Here is a 22,041-nt window from a genome sequence, read left to right as displayed (position 1 = left end):
AGCCTTCGTAGCAGTTTTTGACACTGTTTGGTCGTTAATTGCTGAAAATATGTGGCTTTCACTTAATGGAGTTCGTCCGATGCTTGCCAACGTTGCAGTTAGCATTTTTCTTTGCGCCACGTATAATGCACAGTCACAAAATTTGTGAGCAGATCGAGACGCACGGCACTCGACCAAGAGTTGGAACAACTTCGAGCGGTCCGCCGACGTGCCGAAAGACGATACAGGTGCACGAAATCTATCTCTGACCTCAGAGAATCCAGACGCATTCAGAAAAAAATCCAGCGTCGAATGCACAAACTTCATGAACAACGGTGGAAGAATTTTCGTGACTCGCTAGACCCTCGAAAGCCCTTGTCTCCCGTATGGAGGACTCTTCGAGGTATTCACTCGCATCCGCAACAGCGCCACCCCTTCGCTGCTCTGGCGCTACATCAACGTCGCTCACAGCTTGATGTTTCTGGGGAATTTTGTGCAAAGATCGCCGGCGACATCTCTATACCGATCGATCTATTGCCACAGGATGTTCCAGTCGCACGAGATCAGCAAATGTAGGTTGCATTCACCATGGAAGAAATTCATGCGGCATTGAACGCATGCAGATGCTCATCGTCCCCAGGTCCGGATGGAGTGACCTATACTGCCCTACGTAACCTAGGCCCGAAGGCACAGCACTGTCTCCTGGACATTTTCAATAAGTCTTGGCATGATGGAATGGTGCCTGATGAGTGGAAGTGTAGTCGCCTGGTGCCTTTGCTGAAACCCGGAAAGTCTCCATTCGAATTGGCATCATACCGGCCTATAGCACTAGCAAGCTGCGTTGGCAAGGTAATGGAGAGGATGCTGCTTACACGCATGGAATGGTACCTGGGACATTATAACATCTATCCTGATGCTATGGCTGGTTTTCGACGAGGTCGGTCCTCAGTTAATAGCGTTATTGACTTAGTGACCTCTGTTCAGCATCAGAAAGCTCAGAAGCGGCTGTCGGTAGCTCTGTTCTTAGACGTGAAGGGTGCCTATGACAACTTGACCCACGAGGCTGTTCTCAATGCTCTTGAAGCAGCTGAACTTGGAGGTCGTGTCTTTCGATGGGTAAGAAGCTACCTCACAAAGAGATCCATGTTCGTTTTAACTGAAGATGGGTCTACGAATAAGTATTTCACAAGTCGTGGGGTGCCACAAGGCGGTGTTTTGAGTCCAACACTTTTCAACCTGGTTCTCGTGGGGCTCACCGCAATGCTGCCACAGACGGCTTATATATCTCTCTACGCTGACGACATCTACATTTGGGCGTCCGGCGTGACACGGCCTCAAGTGCGCGCAAGAATACAGAAAGCGGCAACAATGACATCGACATACCTTCGCCAGCAAGGTTTGACTATCGCCACAGAAAAATGCGCAGCGGTGGCGTTTACACGCAAACCGATGTCTTTCTACTCATTGTGCATCGATGGCAGATCAATCCCATATAAGAGCACTCATAGATTCTTAGGCGTCATCGTAGATTGTGACCTAACCTGGAGCCCGCATGTCACATACCTGAAGAAAAAGGTCATTGGCATTGAGAATGTATTCAAGCTCGTCGCCGAAAAATCATGGTGCCCATCCGTGTACTCCATGTTGCAGCTGTACACAGCCCTCTTTCTCGGAACTCTCCGGTACAGCCTTCCTGTCCTGTCCAACACGTGCAAGACTAACATCCGTGCACTGCAAAGCGTTCAAGCCCAAGCACTTCGGACATGCCTTGGCCTTCCAAGATGCTCATCGACAGTGTCAACTATTGTTATTGCACAAGAACAACCGGTCAAAACGCACATCATTGTCGAGACGCTGAGAGCGCACATTCGGCATTTATCACGGCTGCCGTCACATCATTTAGCGTGTTTGACAGCTCGGAGGCCCCATTCTTCGTACTGCGATATCGTGACAAAACATCAGGACATACTACCGCCTGGCTTCAAACTTGCGATGCATCCAGCAACTGCACCATGGAGTCTTCGTCAACCTGACGTGCGCTTATTAGTTCCTGGAATCTTTAAGAAGGCACGCATGTCAACGCTAGCCCTGAAGCAATTGACTTTGCGTCTGTTGGACGAAAGGTACTTCGACCGCATACATGTTTACAACGATGGCTCCACCAATTCCAACAGCTCCACAGGAGCAGTGGTCGTTCCATCTGAAAATGTATTGCTTCAGTACAAGTTTTCTCACACCACGACGTCGACAGCAGCAGAGCTCGCAGCACTTCAAGGTGCAGTAAAGTACATTCTTCGCCAGCAACCTACCCAATGGGCCATCTTTTGCGACTCCAGGTCAGCCATACAGTCACTACAGTTTGTTATGCAGCACGGGTTACATGAACAATCAGTATATCAGATAAGGCACGACTACCACGAAGCGCTCGCGGAAGGTCACGATATTGTATTTCAGTGGTTGCCGAGTCATTGCGTAATCGTCGGTAATGACCGCGCGGATGAAGCTCCTCGATCGGCTCTTGACCAAGACCAGCGCACGCCCATACCACTCTTGAGAACGGACGCTGGAAGGCTACTACAATCACTTGTTCGCCGTATATCTCTCCTACAATGGAATACGCAGGGTTTCTCCAACACGCACCATGTATTCGATCGACCCAAACTTGCAACTTCGTTCGCCATCCGGGCTCCCACGATGCGCTGAAACTTTACTGTGTCGCATGAGGTTGGGCGTGGCATTTACGAATTCGTACTCTCGTCTCCTTGGAATGGCGAGCACTTCGGCGTGCAACATCTGCGCCTGCGAGGAAACGCTTGAGCACGTTCTATGTCATTACCCAGCATACCAGACCGAACGACGTATTATGGAAGCCAAGCTCTGTCAGCTGGATTCACGGCCGATTACAGAAGAGAAGATCCTGGGACCTTGGCCGACGGCTTCCCATACGCGCAAAGCCACGAAAGCCCTCTTGTACTTTTTAAGGACCACCAAACTTCACGACCGCTTGTGAAAGAACTGTGCGAGGCCGTGCTGTGTAGCCTCGAGCTGACTATTTATGCTTCTCTTTCTTACTCCTCTTCTTTTCTGTCTCTTTTTGTTCTATTATTCTCCTTTTCCCCCACCCCAAGTGTAGGGTAGCCAACCGAGCCAAGCTTGGTTAACCTCCCTGCCTTTCCTCTCTATTTATCTCTCTCTCTCTCTCTCTTGTGAGCTAAAGTTTCGCTCACTTGGCAGCGCTCACGATTCGGGCTGTCCGTACGGCCGATTAGGTGGGTGTAGTGGCGAGTGAAGGCGACGCCCAGGCGAATACGGTGCAGTATATCAGCATGTATTTGACTGATTTTATCTGGAAGACGAAAAGTGATACTGGAGTCTGTTTCCCGCAGACGCTTGTTCTGGTGATCTGGTAGCGACCAGTAAGTGGCTGCGCGTTCGCGCATGAGCGATCTCAACAATGTGTTGACGTCACTTCGCGAATACGGTACTTTGACGTACATAGGAGCGTTGTATATTGCCGCTCTTGCTTCGCTATCGGCTGTTTCGTCGCCAACCAGGCCACAGTGTCCAGGAATCCATTGGAGTGTAATCAAGGGACCACTCCTGTGTGTTAGGTCAAATGCTTGGACAATTCCTAACGCTAACTCGTAAAATTGGTCTCTTTTTGAGCAAGAATGGATAGCTTGAAGCGCTCATTTTGCATCAGACAGAATCGCCCATTTACGCGGTGCTTGGTCGTTCACAAATTTTATGGCTTCATGTATAGCAACAAGTTTTCAGCTGTCGAAGATGACCTGTGATCTAATTTGTACTGTCGGGAAATACCGTGTTGAGGGATCACGAAGGCCGCAGCTGAAGCAGATGAAGTTACGGATCCATCGGTGTAAATGTGCACAGAGTCGCTGTATCGGTCATCCAAATGTGCCAAGGTGAGTTGCTTGAGGGCAATATAAGAAACACGCGACTTATACGAAATCCCACGTATGTAAAGGCACACCAGTGGTTTAGTCTATGTCCATGGAGGCACTGCAGGGATTACGGCAGGTGCAAAGCCTGAAGCGATCATGTGCCTATGCGTATCGAGGCATCGCGGGTAGGTACAGTCTGGTCGGTCCACTTGTAGCAAAGACAACGGGTGTTGTGCATGTCGGGTCAGCAGACGAAGGTGCACTCGAAGAGGTTCACAGGACGTGTAAACCTGTATAGGGTTGGTGCGGGACTCCTGTACAGTGCCAGAGGTTGACGTGCACCGTGGCAGGCCATGGCATATTCTCAGTGCTCGTTCCTGAAGGCTCTCTAAAGTACGAAGGCACGTTGCCCGCATGCTGGAAAGTACAGGTGAGATGTACCGTATATAGCCTACAACAATGCCTTGTATAACTGCAGAAGACTTTTCTCTGAAGGGCCCCATCTCAGTCCTGCTATAACACGAAGAACATACACAAAACTGATTAGTTTGTTCCGCAGCACAGTCACATGCTTTGAACAACACAGGTTGCGATCAATGACGACCCCTAGATAGCGGTGGTGCTTGACCGCGGGAATCACTGCTCCGTGAGTGAAGATTGGGTACCGCGACATTGATTTCTTCGTAAATGCCAATGCAGCACATTTTGCTATCGAAAGTTCCAGGCCCTGACGACGCAAGTAGTTAGATGTTATAGATGTGCCTTGTTGTAGCCTTGCTTGCAGTTGTGGTCGCGTTGCTCCAGATGCCCATATGCATATGTCGTCCGCATACGCACTGATTCTGACAACGTTGGGAAGCTCAGCTTCAAGGCCAATGAATGCTATGTTAAAAAGCATGGGGCTCAGGACCGCGCCTTGCGGAACTCCATGGCTTACGAGGTGCCTGGCCCTGTCACCGTCAGATGCCGACATAAGAATGGTACGTCCTCGGAGATAGCTCACTATCCATGCGTGTAGTCGGCCACCTACGCCGATGTCTTCAAGTGAAAACCCCTGTCTCAAATATGGAAAACTGTCCGAAGCCTTCAGACGCCCGTGCAACAGCTGTTCCCTTTCCGAACTTTAGCTCTAAAGCAAGGTCGACCTGAAGTAGAGGTTGCAGAAGATTACTGCCACTTACTCGTAGGTATGTCCTCCTCATTGATATCACCTTCGTGTTTGGCCTCACCGCCATCCAGTGACGATCGCCTCGACTTACCATTCACATTGCACGAACTCGACGCTGCGATTTCTGAATTCCGACGGTCGTCCGCACCAGGGCCTGACGGAATTACTTATTCGGCTCTATATCACCTCAGCCAGAAAGCAAGGCAGGCTCTCTTGTCGTTCTACAACTCTACGTGGGAAACAGCGACAGTCCCAGAGAGTTGGAAGTGCAGCCGCATAGTGGCCTTACTGAAACCAGGCAAGTGTGCACACGAGTTGTCTTCTTATAGACCCATTGCCCTAGCCAGTTGCATCGGTAAGGTGATGGAGCGCATGGTGCTGGCAAGATTGGAATGGCTGCTGGAGAATAATTTCGGCTTACCAGATTTTGTAAATGGCTTCCGTAGAGGTCGATCATCCAGAGACGGTGTTGTTGACCCAGTTTCTTCTGTTGAAAAGGAAAGACAACGTCGGAGATTGGTAGGGGACATTTTCTTAGATATAAAGGGCGCGTACGACAGCGTCCACCATGAGGCCATTCTTGACGCACTTTAGTCCGGAAGTTTCCAAGTCAGCCAGTCTGAATTTTACGGTTGTGCATGATTGCCCAATATGCAAACATCTTCTCAATTTGTGATATTTGCGATGCTCACCGCCCAGTATTGTCGCCCTAGGAAGGAATTTTCGCCGTTTATTATTTACCTTGTACTTAGGACCACTTATGACAAAGACGGCGAGTGGTTCCCCTACTCATACTTAGCGCTCTCGTTTGACGGCATGCGAGCTCGCAGGATATGGTTAACTGTAGAAGCACGCACTCACGATCATAGGAAGACAAGAATTCTCTGTTTAAAGGTTCAAGTTAGTTATCTTTTGACCTAGATAAGTGAATACTAGTACATCTTTAAGATTTGTCTTTGTTGCATGGAAAAGAGAAAGCTGAGCCTTTATTTAACAGTATGCGAATGTTAAAGGTGTCTCTACATCACCTGCGCTTACATCTACCTACAGTCGAGAAAGGCACCGGAGAGGCGAGAAGACACTGCCGGGAACTTAGGCACAAAGTCAATGTTGGAATCCTCGCATCAGAATACTAATTTGATAATCTGAATTATAATAACGAAGGAAGACTTAGAAACATTTCAAAGTGAAGATACTCTCGAAGTCAGACATCTCCAAGTGCTCCTCTACACCTTCTGGTAGTGCTCAAAGACTCTCGCAAAAGTAATTAAACATGAGTGAAGAAGAAGTTCTTACGATATGGAGATTATAGTCCTCCTCCTGTTTAAGCACACACAGTTCACGAAGACCACCGTAAACGCAGTAAACCAGGGGTGAATAGTTTCGAGATGCCGGGGTTCAGGGATGTGTGGACAAAATAAATTAGAAATGCGTCTTTCGGTAGTCTCAATACGAGAACTTATGAAAAGATGCTGCGGTTACTACTTTATAAAGATTCCGAGCATACAGTTACACTATACAACTTCAATTATGCACGCTTAAGCACAACTAAAGAAGTTTCGTAAGAAGGATGGCTGTTGAGATCCAGAACTGCATGCTTGCATTGGAAACGCTATACCCAGAGTACCACATTGCAGAAAAGAGCAGCGAGTTTTTATGAATCCTTGCCCGAGCTAGGTTCTTAACGGGATTCCGAAAAAAAAAGGGGGTGGGGAGGGCAACGGGAGTGAAGGGGACAAAGGCGGGTTCTGGCACCGCTTCTATGTTCCCCACTGACGCCACGCAAGTTGCCGCCGCGTGTGTTTATTTACAAGCAATTAGGGTAATTGTGCTCCCCCGAAAATGTTTTCGCTGCGAACAGGCGTCGTCGGTGAGACGACCGACAAGCGGAAAAGGGAATTCTTTCGCGGATGACTCCGGCATCCGCTCGCGAGAGGAATCCAACAACCCACGCAGTCGCCTGTCGTTAGAGGGCGCTCTTGGCAGTGCCCCTTCAATCGCTATCGCTCGCCGCGCCACGTGGTGGCATTTGTTTTCGTCTCTGGGTTGGAAGAGTTCCGTGCATTTGGGCAGGAGCGGCATTGTTTCCGCACTCCACGAGAAATCCCTTTTCTCCACTTTTCCTCTCCCATTCCACCTCTTAGTGTCGTTCATTACGCGAGCCATTTCATGTACCATTAGTGAAAATGAACGCTCGCGCTTCATGGAGAGAGCAGCGGCGAGACAGCGAGCTGGGCCTAGTGCGAAAACGAATGGCACCACAAAGCATCGAGCGTGTGCTGTCGAGGCGTTTTTTTTTGTCTGTCCCTTTGACGGTGGTCGACAGTGAGCAGGAGCGGAAACGGGATGTCATTGTTATTTGCCGGTTCGTTGCTTTACATAAAGCGCGCATGCGGGGGGGGGGGGGGGGGGTGCACGTAGAGCTCAGAAATGCACCATCTGGAGGCCTGCACGTGTTTCCGCGTTGTCTTTGATACAAGGGTGCTGGCTTGCATAAACGCTTTTGTTACATAACCGTTAATGTGAGAGCGAAGTTTGCTCTCCAGTGATAATATTGAGTGGTTGAGTACATAAAGACGTTGGCAGCGGATGATGGTACACCTTGAAACATCAGTGTTGCAGTCAACTTGTGCGACTGTGGGCACGTTTCCTCCCAGACTACGCAATTGTTGAAATTAGGGTTGAAGAATGTTTCATTGCACAGAAGTGTATGAAAGCTGCAGTATTATTTGATTTTATATATATTAGTGATTTTCACATCCTTTGATTACATTAACTGATGAGCGTACTTTATGCAATGGTTGTGTGATTTCTACGAGAAAATTATTCGTTTACATCACGCAAATATCTGATGATTTGCCAGGCAGTTAGCTGTTTCATAAGTTTGAAAACGTTTGCAACCAATGGATGGCTAGGAGTTATCTTGAAGTTGTTTTTTCGTAAATGTGGTTTTATTATTACTGCTTTCCTGTGTATATACAGACCTCTTGAAAACTATTCTAATTAAAATCTGATAGCATAAGACAGCACAGTAATCGCTGATGTGCTCACATAATGTTCAACACGCACATCTAAACTAATATTTCCTTGGCTGCCAAACTGCTAATAGTGTGTGTGATATCAGCTTCGACTGAGTCAATCCACTGAGTAAGACTCTGGACATCTCGTGATGGCGATTGTGCTAAAGAAAAGCATATTTCAAGAAAAAAACACACACACTCGTATTTTATATTTACTAGTGAATGTATTTAGATTGACCTCACACCCTAAGACTAGCCAATTTCCGCAGACGAAATTTAATATAACCGATCCAAAGGAGCGCAAACCCCAACATACAGAGCCCAGAACGACCAGAACTGCCAGACCTTACTGCTTGAAGATTCTTGATAAACCTTATTTGCAATGACGTCGTTGCTATGTCTTATTAGTTCGTGAAAAAAAAAAAACTAAAGGTCAGGCACTGTCTGACCTTTAAGTTTTTCCGCCTTATGATAAGGCGGAAATGTTGAATCAGCGTCTGAAAAGAAACAAAGGAAATGTTGAAGCTTCGCGAACCGATAACTGACGTAGCAGTCGGGGACTCCAATCGAAGAGGCAAAGTTTCACTTTGCGAATACTTAAAAAAAAACGCAGCAATACACCAAACATAAAACAAAATAAAAGAAGCAAAGAAAAGTGTCGCTTGATGTATCACAGGAGTACTTGTAAATCGTGCGTCGGAGCAGCGCCCAGGATAGCAGAGAGGGGCGGGGGGCAGTGATTTCAAGTGAAGCCGTTGAGGGCTCAGGATGACGGATCTGGGGCTAACCGTCCGCGACATAGCCATCGGCACCGGCGTAGCTTGACGACGCTTTTGCCGACGATGGGGACCCCACTGCGGAAAAATTGGACCCTGGACTCTCGAGTTGGTTCCGATTCGAATCATTGCTTCCGCGAGGTCCCATAAGCTTCAACCTCTGGCTCGCAGTTGCGTGACCAGTAGACCACGTCGGGCTCCCCGAAAAAACAACCAGACGAGAGGAAGTTGAGAGCAGAGCATTTGAGCGAGCGCTTGACAAACAGATTTTTCAGAACGGCGGGTCGGAAGTGGTGGACTTTTTCACAGGGAGGTTTCTTTTTAGCAATGTGGAGAACATCATTCTTGTCGCTGAGTCACCGCGGCTGTCTCCCACCCACCATTTTGATATATATATATATATATATATATATATATATATATATATATATATATATATATATATATATATATATATATACATATATATGCCCTTACCATGGTATGGTTATTTGGTTAGATGTCTGTTGTTGCGGCGAGTAAAGTAGGAAGCGACGCTTATAGCTGGCCACGACCATAGAGCGCAGAAACGCAGCGTGAAGTTGATGCTTGTGTACCTCCTAGCATTTACAGTAGCTAAGTGTTCTCCCCCCTTTCACCCATCTATCTCCTCCTTTCTCTTGAGGAGCATATCTTGACAGCAGCTCGCTACCACTGTTTCAACAATATGTAAAAGCAAGCGCCGTCAGTCACTGCGTTCGGTTACTTGTCTGATCGCGTGGTTGTTCGCATGAATGGGACAGTAGCTGAAATTCACGACCAGAGACTCTTAATTACGATGACTATAGCAGGTTTTAAGAAAAGCAAAGACTGGGTGCGAAGCTGCGAGCTTAATAATGACAACTATGTAATTGCACATGTAAGACTGTATTCAGAGCCTAATTTAACAGTTGGTATACCGATTATTACCGACAACATAGTGTCCTCGTGCAACGCTGCAAGTATTGCATATGTTTAATGCATGCGTTCTTTTTTTGTTTGTTTCAGGTTATACACTTGTCCATCATATTTTCATTCTCTGGCCCGCAGAACAACTCGCTTCCGCAAAGACCGAGACCTGCCAAGCGAAGCAGCAATATTATACACTGTAACTAGTTTTCATTGTCTTTTTCACAATTGTGCTGGCTAAAATTATAGCTTAAGTTACGGAAAACCACGACAAGTAACGAACAATGCGCAACGTCCTCCCCTCTTCATGGCCTTGTATTCTTTTGCAATTAAAACTAACTGCCATGCCATCATGAACGTGGACCAAGTTAACATATCTTAACGGTGCCTTCTTTCTCAATGTGCCAACCAACAACAAAAGAAACGTTCCTCCTTTAGCAAGTAAGTGCTTTGCCAGCTTTCCATTTTGTCACCATCGAAAACAATGCTTCATAGGTGTCCAATGCATTTCCAAAACGACGCCAAGAGAGCACAATGCTTTACTTTTTTTTTAATGTTTCATTTAGGCATCTCTTCTGCATTGTTGAGAAAGCCAACCGAGCATTTTTTTCCGGCAGAATATATAAGCGGTGGCGCATCGGATCGGTTTCATACCGCATGCAGTATTCCGCTCAACAGCCTCAGAGCCGAGCGACCCTCCTTCTGAGCGCCCAAAGGCCCTCCGGCGAACCGTCTGTCACCCGAACTCGAGCACTAATTGCGATCGCGCCACTTCAACCTTCCCAATGGCCCTTATCACGACACTTCCCTGACGAACCGCAGCCCGCACAGGGAATCCCCAGCCCAGATTCCCCGCAGGGGATCGCCTTTGATGCTCGAAAGTAGAGGTGGCCCCTCTCGGGCACTGCAGTCTAACCGCGACCATCACAGAGGTGCGTCGCTCATGATTCTTTCTCTTTGCTTTCTTTCCTGCTTCTTTCGGGGGTTAGTGTCGCTAATACAGTCACGTTGCAAACCGCGAGGCGTCAAGCCGAAGCGTATAAAAAGCTTGTCGGGTTGGTGGCCGTATCGCGTTTCGTCCAGGACCGGTTTAGGGTTACGTATGGGGACACGTAATGATCTCGCGGGACCTGCGCGGGATGGGACGAGAGTTAGGCAAACCCGGCATGGTGGCGACCGTGTCATTCAAGAGGTCCGCCGCACTACTGGGGTTACTATCAAGATGCAGATAGAAAGAGAGAAAAAACAACAACGAACGACACCATTCTGTCACTGTTTCGTCTGCAACTGTCGATTGTGGGGTTGGTTTTTCGCCCTATATGACGCATCTGTTGTCGTAGCTTTGATTGACACGTTGCTCCTGGTGGTTGGAAGTTATCACTTTCATTTATTCCATAACAAGCATTGTTACTTTTCTCATATTCAGCTCCCCCGTAAATGCATAATCTGATTTTCAGAGAAAGAACACAATTTCTTGGATGGGCCCGAGTGAGAGCGCATGCAAACATGTCGAAACAAAACAAAAATGGATGTACAAATACCCCTCCACTCCCCCCCCCCACACACACACAAATTACATATAACGTCGTAGGTTCCGAATATGACAGATAAATATTATATTTCCTGATTTACCATGTTTATATTGCAGCCATAAGAAATATTATGCGAGCGGAGCAATCAATATTATTTTTGCAACACGTGCTTTGACTAATGTTCAAGCTAGCTTATACTCTTTGTCACTCATAATATCCTCTAGTATCCTAGTGATTTGCTCATGCCTTCAAGCGTCATTGCTCTCACCCTTCTTGTATTTTGCATTGCTCGCATTTGAGCTCACTTATGTTTGCGATGACGCCCAATGTTGCCAGTCTACGTTCATTGGTTGTTGTTTACATTTTGCCGCAGTCGCTACAGTCGGATGCATGGAAACCCCAGATAGTTCAATATGGGTAACTTTGGCAAGCTGTTTGTTAGCGACGCTAATGAGCATCCCCAAGCACATCTACCCTTGCTTGACCGCGACGGACCGAAGAAAGGTGCGCTGTGTTTTCCGCACTGCCCGAGATGCCCGAGGTTTGCTGTGCAACTCTTGGCTAAGTAGCGTGGTCCAAGTACAGACCATTAATTACACTTTCACACACACACGCAGCAGTGTGGCCACACTGTTCTGCCACTTTCTTGCTTGGCACACGTTCCGAATATATCGATAACTCTTATGGCCCGCAACTTGTCCCTTCTGCGCAGATGATGGAACGACGGTAGTGGTGCAAAAAAAGGCAATATTAAACATCACATAACAGCTCTATTGTGCCGAATCACTGGCTTCAGGAAATATAGAAGTGACTAAAGGTGGACCGGGGCATTGAGGACGCCTAATGGATCGCCGGCCGATGTGTTCTTTCCACAGTATTCCGTCGCCCTTTTGCTTCTCTTCTTACTTTCTCCCGCAGCGCAAATACCGAGCCTTTCCAAAACAAGAAATCGCACGAACCGAGCTGTATACGTTAGTTCCGGCGGAACACGTTGACACTCGTTCGGCGCTACCGAGTACCGCGGCGAGCAAACAAGCGCTGAGCGTTCCTCACAGCGTCTGCGGATGGCGACCCATCGTTTTGAGATCAAGGGCCGGCGGCGGGACTCGTCGCCACTCGAACCGCGCGGTAGCGAATCGTAAAGAGCCTCGCGGCGCCCTTTCCCCCGCGCCGGGAAAAGAAGACCGCGGGAGTCAACGCCACGGCACTCTCGATGTCTGAGGAGCACTCGAAAGTGCTCGGAAGAGCCACGACTCCCGGGTTTGTTTGACTTGTCCACCGGTCGACGAAACCAATGCGTCTCTCGCCTTGTGTTCCAGAGGAGAGGCGCCGTGGCAAAGATCCACCTAATGACCGCCTCATTCGGCGCACCCACGGACCGGTCGAGTGTGCTCTTTCGAGTCGTTTTCGAATCAGCTGCGCCACCTCGGGTGCTGCGCGGTGTTTCATCGGAGGCTAGGCTCTGGAGTCCGCGGAAGCATACTGAGGTACGCTTCAAGAAAGATTTTTTTTTTCTTGAGATAGAAAGAGGGGGGGGGGTGAGAGGATTAAGTGCGTTGTTAACGTATATGTAAAGCTATGAAACAAACAACACTTCATGATGCACAAACAGAGCAGCTCGACGTAACAAGGACATTTTTACTGGTACAATGAACGAGTGGCACTATTGTTTCTTTTCCCAGCACTTCTGGTTTCCGGAATATTAGCAGAATCTGTTTTAAAAATGATTTTACAACTTGAGCGGTTCTGATTCACAATAACAGTTATATTAGATGAACAACATATCATAGCTTAAGTTGACTTATTCTAAGCGTAAGTTACTTTTAAGACATCGAATGAATATTATTTGATTGATTCAATTAAAAGAGGGGACTTTTTTTTTTGCGAGCAGCTGGAATCATTGCCACACGAGGTGGAGCAGGTCTCAATCTTGGGCTCCTTTCTACACGGCCTCCGAGATCAGCTGCAGCAGCACGTCGAAACACGAGTTTCCCAAGGGAATACACTCACTATAAGGCACACGGAGGCCGACGTAGGAGCGTTACCACCAGGAGCTCAAGTATAGGATTAGGTCTAGCTTTTATTAGGTTCGCAGAGATCCTTTGGTTGACTTCGTAACCAAAAGATCAAAGAAGGGCCAAGCTTGCTCTAAACCGCTCAAGACTTGTTAACAACGAAACCAGACGATTCCGAAGTCTAATCTGGTTGCTTCCGAATTGTAGCTAGTTTTTAGGTAGGTGACGCTGGGTCATTTCTAGGCTGTACCTCAGCGCAGGTAAGTTCGAGTTAAACCATACACAGAAATGACATGGATGTAGAGAATCCAGAGGCGAACGCTCGAAAGCAAGCGTTCGCACCTCCCAGAGATGTGTACCGGCACGCCGTCGTTCACCTAGTGCTTGCATCGCATCGGAGTCTTCTATGGTAGCCGCTGTTTTCTATAGCGTTCCTATATAGTGTTAGACAGTTATGATTAAGCAGGCTTTGCGGAATAGCGGTATCAACATGAGCATGCGCAGCAGATTAAACGACACGTATCATTTACCGTACGGAAGCTTTTTTTCCCCCCAGATATAGCGTTACCGCGTCTCCGTGGTTAACGTAGTGAAGTTAAAACATGCCTGCAGCGGTTTCGGACACTGATTTAAATTGAATTTAGCGTTTATATGGGCGGATTCACTGTATACGTTGCAAGCGACTGTGTAAAATGGCTTCTCTTACCATCAGGTAGCTTGGACGACTGACTATTACGGATAACTTATAGCTTAGTTTTTGAGATCGCTTTAATGAGAACGACCCTTGGCCGGACTAAAAGATTGGCGTAAACAAATTTGCAACGTAAAAATTTACGCTTGTGGTTCGTAGTTCGTATCTATTAACTTTCTTGTTACTGAAAAACTAGCAATGTTGGCGCGTGCGCAGATGTGGGTAAGCATTCTCAGTTTTTTCTTTTAACGAATTCGCCCCACGCTAGGAAACGCCACTGTTACAGTTTTAAAACGTAAACACTCTCCCGCTAAGCTCATTGAAGCTCATTGTAAGAGTTAATTTACAATTGTTGCCGTTTTCTTCCACGTATATATATATTTTTCTTTCTGTTGACATTGTTTTTTTATCATGTAGTTCATTTTCGATTATGCTTTGTGCCATTGACAATCATGCATCTGTTGAATTGTGTTTTTGCCTCCCCCTTATGTAATACCCCGCAAGGGGCCTTTGAGGGTTCAATAAATGATGAAAAAAAAAAAAGCTGAAACGCACAATCCGCAAGGAACTTTGGGGCCACGGTAAGGCTATTCCTTTAACCCCCGCTATTGCTGCCTATTCGGTCGTCGTAAATACTACCAAAGTACTTCTTAAACATACTTCAGCTAAACTAAAACGAGTGGCCACGGTGCTTATTACTGAGTTGATCCCGACGGTTTATTCAAACTTTCTCATTTACTGGTTACGTCAGCCTAGAGAGAGAGAAAAATAGAGAAGAAAGGCAGAAAGGTTAACAAAGCTCAGCTTGGTTCGCTACCATACATTAGGGGTGGGGGAGGAGGTAATAAGAAAAAAGAGAGAAAAGAAAAAGAGTAAAAAAAAGAAATCTTATTTGCAAGCTACCGCCCATTTGTTCCCGTCTTCGTGGACTAGCGATGAGTAGAGGCAATTATTCAATTTATGTAGCCCATACCTATTCCTGATGAAGATGCCCCGCCGCGGTGGTCTAGTGGCAAAGGTACTCGGCTGCTGACCCGCAGGTCGCGGGATCGAATCCTGGTTGCGGCGGCTGCATTTCCGATGGAGGCGGAAATGTTGTAGGCCCGTACGTGTGCTCAGATTTGGGTGCACGTTAAAGAACCCCAGGTGGTCAAAATTTCCGGAGCCCTCCACTACGGCGTCTCTCATAATCATATCGTTGTTTTGGGACGTCAGACCCCACAAATCAATCAATCAGTTTTAGTACAGATTTGTACGCACCTATGCTTTACAGCAAAAGCTGTTATTAGATGAAAACACGGGTCACGCGTGGCGCCGTATAGTTGTTTGCCGCCACCGACGGTGTCCGTAACTATATATATATATATATAAATATATATATATATATATATATATATATATATATATATATATATATATATATATATATATATATACTCTCGCACAAATTAAGAACAAAAACCATTTAGTACCGAGGATCCAGTGGGGCTCGAATCCGGGTCCGTTTCCGGGGGGTCCGTTGCGTGCCAGCCCAGTATTATACCAATGAGCCACGCTGGTGCTTAGAACTTGTTGGCAAATTAGCCTCAGGCAGGCCTAATGTCGGGAAAGCAATCGCGTTGATACGACTTATAAAACGCTTTAAAACAGCGAAAGAACAACCAGTCGTCGCACAATGCGAATAGCGTCACGAGTGGGCCTTCCAATGCTCCAACCCATTTCGAAAGCTTCTTCTTATTCCCATATTAAGTGTGGCGCATAACCATTTCAGCCATAATTTCTCATCGTCGTCAGCCACTGCATGAACAATTGGCGCCAAATTCATTTCAAGTGTTTAGGAGATACGACGCTTCTGAAAAGAATGACGAAAAACAGCATAGCGAATGCCGGCCTACTACCCAAAAAATATTATTAATGCCCTAGTGTGTATCAAGCAGGTGTGCTTGCACTAGTTACCCAATGAGTGTTTTGAAAAGGCTCTGAAAGGCCGCTCTTGTAGCTTTCGCTGTGACTGCTGCGTCTTTCACGCAGGCTGGGCGTTTTTTTGTAGTGGCTTGAATAGTTTCGCTGTTAAAAACTTTTGTTGTTTTTATTGGCAAGGACCGTATACGCTGACATAAACGGGAGTGTAATGCTTTAGCGGTTGATTTTGCCTGAATACATTGTTATCTATTATTAGTTTCCCTGTACCTTGCTTCAGAGCTATATGGGGCGTTTTTACGGATATAATAATAAGAATGCACTAGATATTTAGAGAAACATATACGAGAAACAGATGGTAGATGACAATGTTGACGCTGATCTTGGTTTTCAGGCAACACAATATCTTACTCATTCGAGTATTAGAACCAACTCAATGGTCAATGTATATTTATTAACGTAAGGAAGTGAACCTAACGCTTTGAAATAAGCTGAAGTTGAAGTCACCGCTATGAATATGGCTGTATCACCTTTAAGGTTCATTCAAGGCTGAGCCGCGTGATTTCTTTTTTGTTGTTTCTTTTTACTTGTAGGTCGTCTAAATGTTTGGCCTGTCAATGAGGTTTGAATACGAGTGATATAATACTACTATGACCACTATTTTATCCGGATACATGGAAGGGAGCATACTTATACATTATTTAGTAGTGATTACTCAATAGCGAATACATTATCTCAGCAACGACATGTATGCATACACAGATAAAAAGAAAACATACAGAGGCGGCTTTTGTTTGAGCTACCATTCTTTTTTTTGTTAGACACTTGATGAACCAAAGATCAGGTTTTCTTGTCCGCTCTTCACAACCTCTTTATGTACAGCATGGATAAGTTTACATCTGCAGCGCTTATCAATATCCCCCTTCTTTACCTTCTCGTGCACTAGTGAATGGCGTATTCGGTAGCATAAAAGCCCCGGAGTGCTTTTATGCTTAAGCTTTTATGCTTTACCTTATGGTTAAGCACCGGAGTGCTTAACAACGGCTTTCTGCCACTGTCGTGCAACACTTTACAAGCAAAATGGGGTTAATAACAATGCCCGGTAGCCGGCATGAAGATAGCCGGTGCAGACAGAAACAGTCGACCGGGCTTGGCGTCGACAGCTCACGCACAGCGCTCGTGCCTCACACCAAGAAACGGCCCCACTGGTGATTCTCCACCACACATGCGACGTAATTTCATGGTGTGAATACACCACTGCCGTCAATGGTGGTTGATTCTCGCATATTTGGTGTACAGAAGATCGCTACCAAGTGTGTCATGCATGCCATGAAACCACGGCTATATTTTTTTCCCCTTGAAAACGTTTGTAAGAGAGCTAGTAGTGGACAAAGGGCATCTAGCTGCTTGTTGCTCTTCAAAAAAAAAAAAAAAACACGATTTTTGAAGGTTTCTTTCATATTTACTAAGCCCTCGAATCTTTATTCATTCTTTCCAGAGGGAGGGCTTGAAAGCCACCACTTGCTTTCCGACCAGAGAAACGCCTCGCCGGCTCAATGCGCGGATTAGGGTTCGGATGACCAGCGACCCGGACTCCAATTGGGCTTTATCGAAGGATTAGAGGAGGGATGAAGCCGTGCGGCTAGCTCACGTTCGCTGTAGAGAGGGTGCTCTTTAAAGGCTACGTGGCTCGCGGGAAGTGGCGACAACATTCTTTGTCCGGCTGAACAAACGTGGTTCCACTCGAACGCCTTACGCCTGGCTTTAGCGCCCCCGTGCGTGCCGACGAGACCGCACCCGCATTTCACAACTTTAGTAAAAGAGAGAGGGGCACAAAATAAAATAACAAGACAAATGCACAAGTCTTTACGGCATCGCATTTGCTTTCCTGTTCAAAGGATCTGCGGCAATCCCCCAGACTCTTCGAAATGCACGGATCTCGGTTCGTTGAAGCAGTGTGTCCAGCTTAGGATGCGGCAACTTGAGACGTCAGAAGTTGCCCAGGGGCCACAAATAGAAATCTGCCATTTATTAGCTTGCATGGGTCATGTGGGTTTACGCATGGGAAAATTTCTATAGAAACGTTTTTTTTTGCGTTTTTCTTTGGACAATGCTTTTACTTCCAACTTCTTTTTCTTTTGATATCTAATGCGACTGCAACAATTTTCTAGACAACACCAGATGATATCCATTATTAGACCACCATTAACTAACGCTTGTGGTCATTAGCCTTTGCTTAGGAAACAGTTTCCTGCATAAGCAAGCACTTGCTGAAGTTATATATACTTAGTAAACTCTAACCGGTATTAAGCAGGGCTCACGATTTCTGGAAGAAAACGAGTAAACACGGCAGGGCAGGTGCTGGCAGTAAATGAACATATACGGTAAACTAGGTTCTAGTATTATTAGAGCAGACACAGTAAGCCAAGATACTCGTCCCCATTCACCACTATTTCTAAATGCAGGGGTGGAGGTATAAGGGACATTATGATATGATGTCGTACTTGACTCAATTGTTATGGCTACTATTCTGTCATGCTGTGATTTTCATACCAACTGTGTGATACAAGTCGTTGTTGCGATAACTGTGTGGTCCATAAAAGAACTTGTGGGTCCTATGGGGCTTTTTTACTATCTTCCTGCCAGCGTAGTATTGCATCATCACCAAGACCGGCCCATTCCTTAATGCCAAGCGTGTTACTGAGAAAAAAGGTACTCAATTTTTCGAGAGAATCATCGGAATGATACTTACACATTAAAACAATGTTAGTGTGTCTGTGTCACGGCACAACAGTGTATAAGTGGCCTCTGAATGCAGGAAACATTCCTTGAGTCACGGATGCTCAATGTGCTCGCGTATCACGAAAACATTTGTAAAGTATACTTCTTCCTTCGCATGCAAGTTGTGCAGCAGAAACAGCTTTACAACAAAGCCGGGCTGGTGCGACGTTGGTAACAGACTAACAGGGACCTTTTAAATTAAGAAATGAATCGGTTTATATTGATGAATGGTTGTCTCAACATACTGACGTTACTAATTTCTCTATATAGGTAACAAATAGCGAAGAAAGTTTCAAATTTTGAATTCCGCCGCAAAAACTCCACGTGTTACGTCATGTATTTCAACGTGAATTTCTTGTATCTTGTTGATATTTGTTCAACGAAGCAACTGAAACTTGGTATATGAAATCTACGGCACACTCAAAGGACAATCTGCTAAATTTTTGCCGAGTAGGACTACGTACTCGGCAAAAAAGACGCCATCAAAACGAAGGACGTCATGGTGATTTGTGCGGGAATTTCAAAGTGGCGTTAACAGCCGTATTTTGTTCTTGCGTGTTTTCTCACTTAACGAGGATCTTCTTGCTGCAAACCTGGTGCTTTTGTCATTGTGAAATAACAATTCATCAGTACGATAAGAATAGTCTTTCTGCGTAGTGCCTCTGGAAGACAACGTTAAATAGCTATGTGATTTCGTTCCTTGTTGCTCATATTTTTGCTGTACAAAACAATTAGTTGATATTTAAAACTTTCCTTCGAACTTCATTGACATTTTGGTCATAATTAAAATATTTTAAAAAATAGGAGAACTTATTAAGTTACCAATTTTCAGGCTTTTGTTATTGTGAGCTTTCACTTGCTTTCTTGGTACAATCTGGCAACACTTCCCTCAACATAAATATTTGTGCGCGTGTGCGTTTGTGTGCGCACAAGAGAGCGTCGTAATCGCAGCGTACGTGCGTACGGAATTAACACACACAAACGTAAATTTTCCCCATCGGGATTTGAATCCTGGGCATCCTATACCAAAGTACGATGTTTCAACTGTTACGCTATTCGTCAAGCGGAATAAAATAGCTTTAAGGATGGCCCAGGTGCATGCACTTACCATCAGACAACGTTATTGCCAACGCTGTGTCGCAGTGGTTTCCGAAATAAGACGCGGGAACCTCTAGACTTATAGCCGGACTCGTACTTTCTTTTTCCAGCGTTTTCTCACTTCCTGACAATTCTCGGACGGCACGGAGTGCACTTTTGGTATTGCGAACGGGTAATTTACCAATGAGACATAAATCGATACTTTTGATTCGTCTTCTATGAAAGAAACGTTATGTTACTTAAAAATCACCCAGCTTATACTGCGCGTCGTCGTTTTCTAATTTAAAGAGCTCTGTATTCGAGGAAATGTTAACGTCAAATGCAATTTAATACCCTCATGTCTCACGTTTCTTCAATTTAATTTTCTACCTTCTTCTTTGCGAATGCCGATATGTGGTAGTGGGTGAATGTCACCGACTGGGACGGCGGAGAACAAGAAATGTTGGCTTTGCGTGCAGCCGTGGGGCCTCCTGTGAATCAATCTGTGCGCAAGTACCAGGGTGCCTACATGATCGAGTGCCCTGGAGCGCCAGTGGCAGTAGCCACGCAGCCGGCAGGAGCCGGGTCGTACGCGGCGGGCCTGGTACGCGTCGGCAGGCAGACGGGAGCCGATGACGAACGAAGAGTACAGGAAGGAAGTAAGTATGCTATCCCTTGAAGCACGCATAAGATATTTATCTGGGATGATTTTCGATTAATTGCTAGCTGGTGCTAATTTAGAAATTGCCTAATAAATTAAACGACGGAACTCCAAGAGAAGGTAAACGTTTGAACAGGCTAGAAATTCTTGAACGGGGCATGTCGGTCGAGTCAATGTTTCGACAAGTACTAAAATCTTCAGAGATTTTTCTTCTTTCAACAAATTACATGAATACATGTGGCATGGACTCCGCATTTTGAGAGATACGGCACGGCTGCAAGAAGTTTCATTCACTCGGTGAAGTTACATGAGCAAATTCATTTTTAAGCTATCAATGAGTGAGGTTTGTTTAGTGATATTCATGATGTGGTTCCGAACGCCAATGTACATTTGTGTGTATTTCCTATGATTAGTATTCGTGAGTTGGCAAAGAGCCGCAACAGCAGGATATACTGCCACCGAAACCGACACTTTTCATTTATCGCAGAGAACACAGCTGGTGACGACGACGATGGACCCAGCTTCATGGTCAAAGCCCGCATCCTGCTGGCGACGCTGGTCATGTTTCTGACAGTCGCGCTGTTCGTATTCGGGCTGAAAGGCCGAGGCCTGTTCCACGCTTCGACTACGATAACCCCGGAGCCGCAGCTGAACTTAGACAGGAACTCGTGACGACTCGCTTGGGGGATACTACAGCCGTGGGACGTTATTTCTTCAATTTAGCAGTGGCTCGTCAGTTTCGTCTTATATGTACAGTACTTAACTCACTCAGTATGGTCTATTCAGAATCACTTCCTTGAATGAACACAGCAAACGTAAAAAAAATATTTGTCTTGTGGACTGGTTAGAGCACGTTGAGAACTCGAGTATTATCTTTATGATGAAGAAGTTTTGAACAAAAAATGCTTGTTCTGGTCTAGGGATATATTATTGGCGTTTACATTCATGCTTCTGTGTCGCATTGAAAGCACTCGTTTCAATACGAGTTTGCGGGAATTCGGGCAGCCAAGTGCTTTGATCCTTGTGACCTTGTTTGGACGGGAATTAGATTTCGGGATCAAACAATTTGTTTCTTCGACGAACCATCTGATGCATTCGCATGCAGTGGTCATTCATATTTTTATTCTTTTGCTCTAAAATTACAATTATGTTCACCATATGAAGTATGGGGAATAGCTCAAGTATTTTTAATACTGGGCTGCTGTGCAACATGATGTTATTGTGTATCTAAGTAACAGTGGAATTAACCTACCTTGGCGCCTTTTTATTCTTTTGTATAGCTGCAAACTTTCCTTCGTATGAGTTTTATGCAGATGATTCCTCATACTTACTATCTACGTTAAATGAAACCCGAACAGCGGCAAGCCTTCGCGAAGTTTATCCCACGCCGTCCACTTATCACCATGGACAGGCACGCAGATATGCGCAGAGCTGCCGATCAGGATGTGCATGCCTCTCTATGGTGGTAAGTGGATGGTGCGCACTATACCATCGTGAAGGCTTGTCGCTGTTCGGATTTCTATTGACGCTGATAGTACATTACAGAATAGTGCGTACGAAACCATTATATAAATGCTGCTGAGCAAGTT

General features: G+C 45.9%; 1 protein-coding gene across 1 annotated transcript; it reads left to right on the top strand.

The window, feature by feature from the left end:
* Nucleotides 1–20,244: 20,244 nt before the first annotated feature.
* LOC142769351 (uncharacterized) lies at nt 20,245–21,799 on the top strand. The gene is made up of 2 exons (XM_075872523.1): nt 20,245–20,450; nt 20,940–21,799. The coding sequence occupies exons 1-2, from the start codon at nt 20,252–20,254 to the stop codon at nt 21,122–21,124; spliced, it is 384 nt and encodes a 127-aa protein (XP_075728638.1). The 5' UTR covers nt 20,245–20,251; the 3' UTR covers nt 21,125–21,799.
* Nucleotides 21,800–22,041: the final 242 nt, after the last annotated feature.

The sequence above is a fragment of the Rhipicephalus microplus genome, chromosome 1 (genome assembly GCF_043290135.1).
Source record: "Rhipicephalus microplus isolate Deutch F79 chromosome 1, USDA_Rmic, whole genome shotgun sequence".
NCBI lineage: Eukaryota > Metazoa > Arthropoda > Arachnida > Ixodida > Ixodidae > Rhipicephalus > Rhipicephalus microplus.
This window is presented reverse-complemented; position numbering and strand designations above follow the sequence as displayed.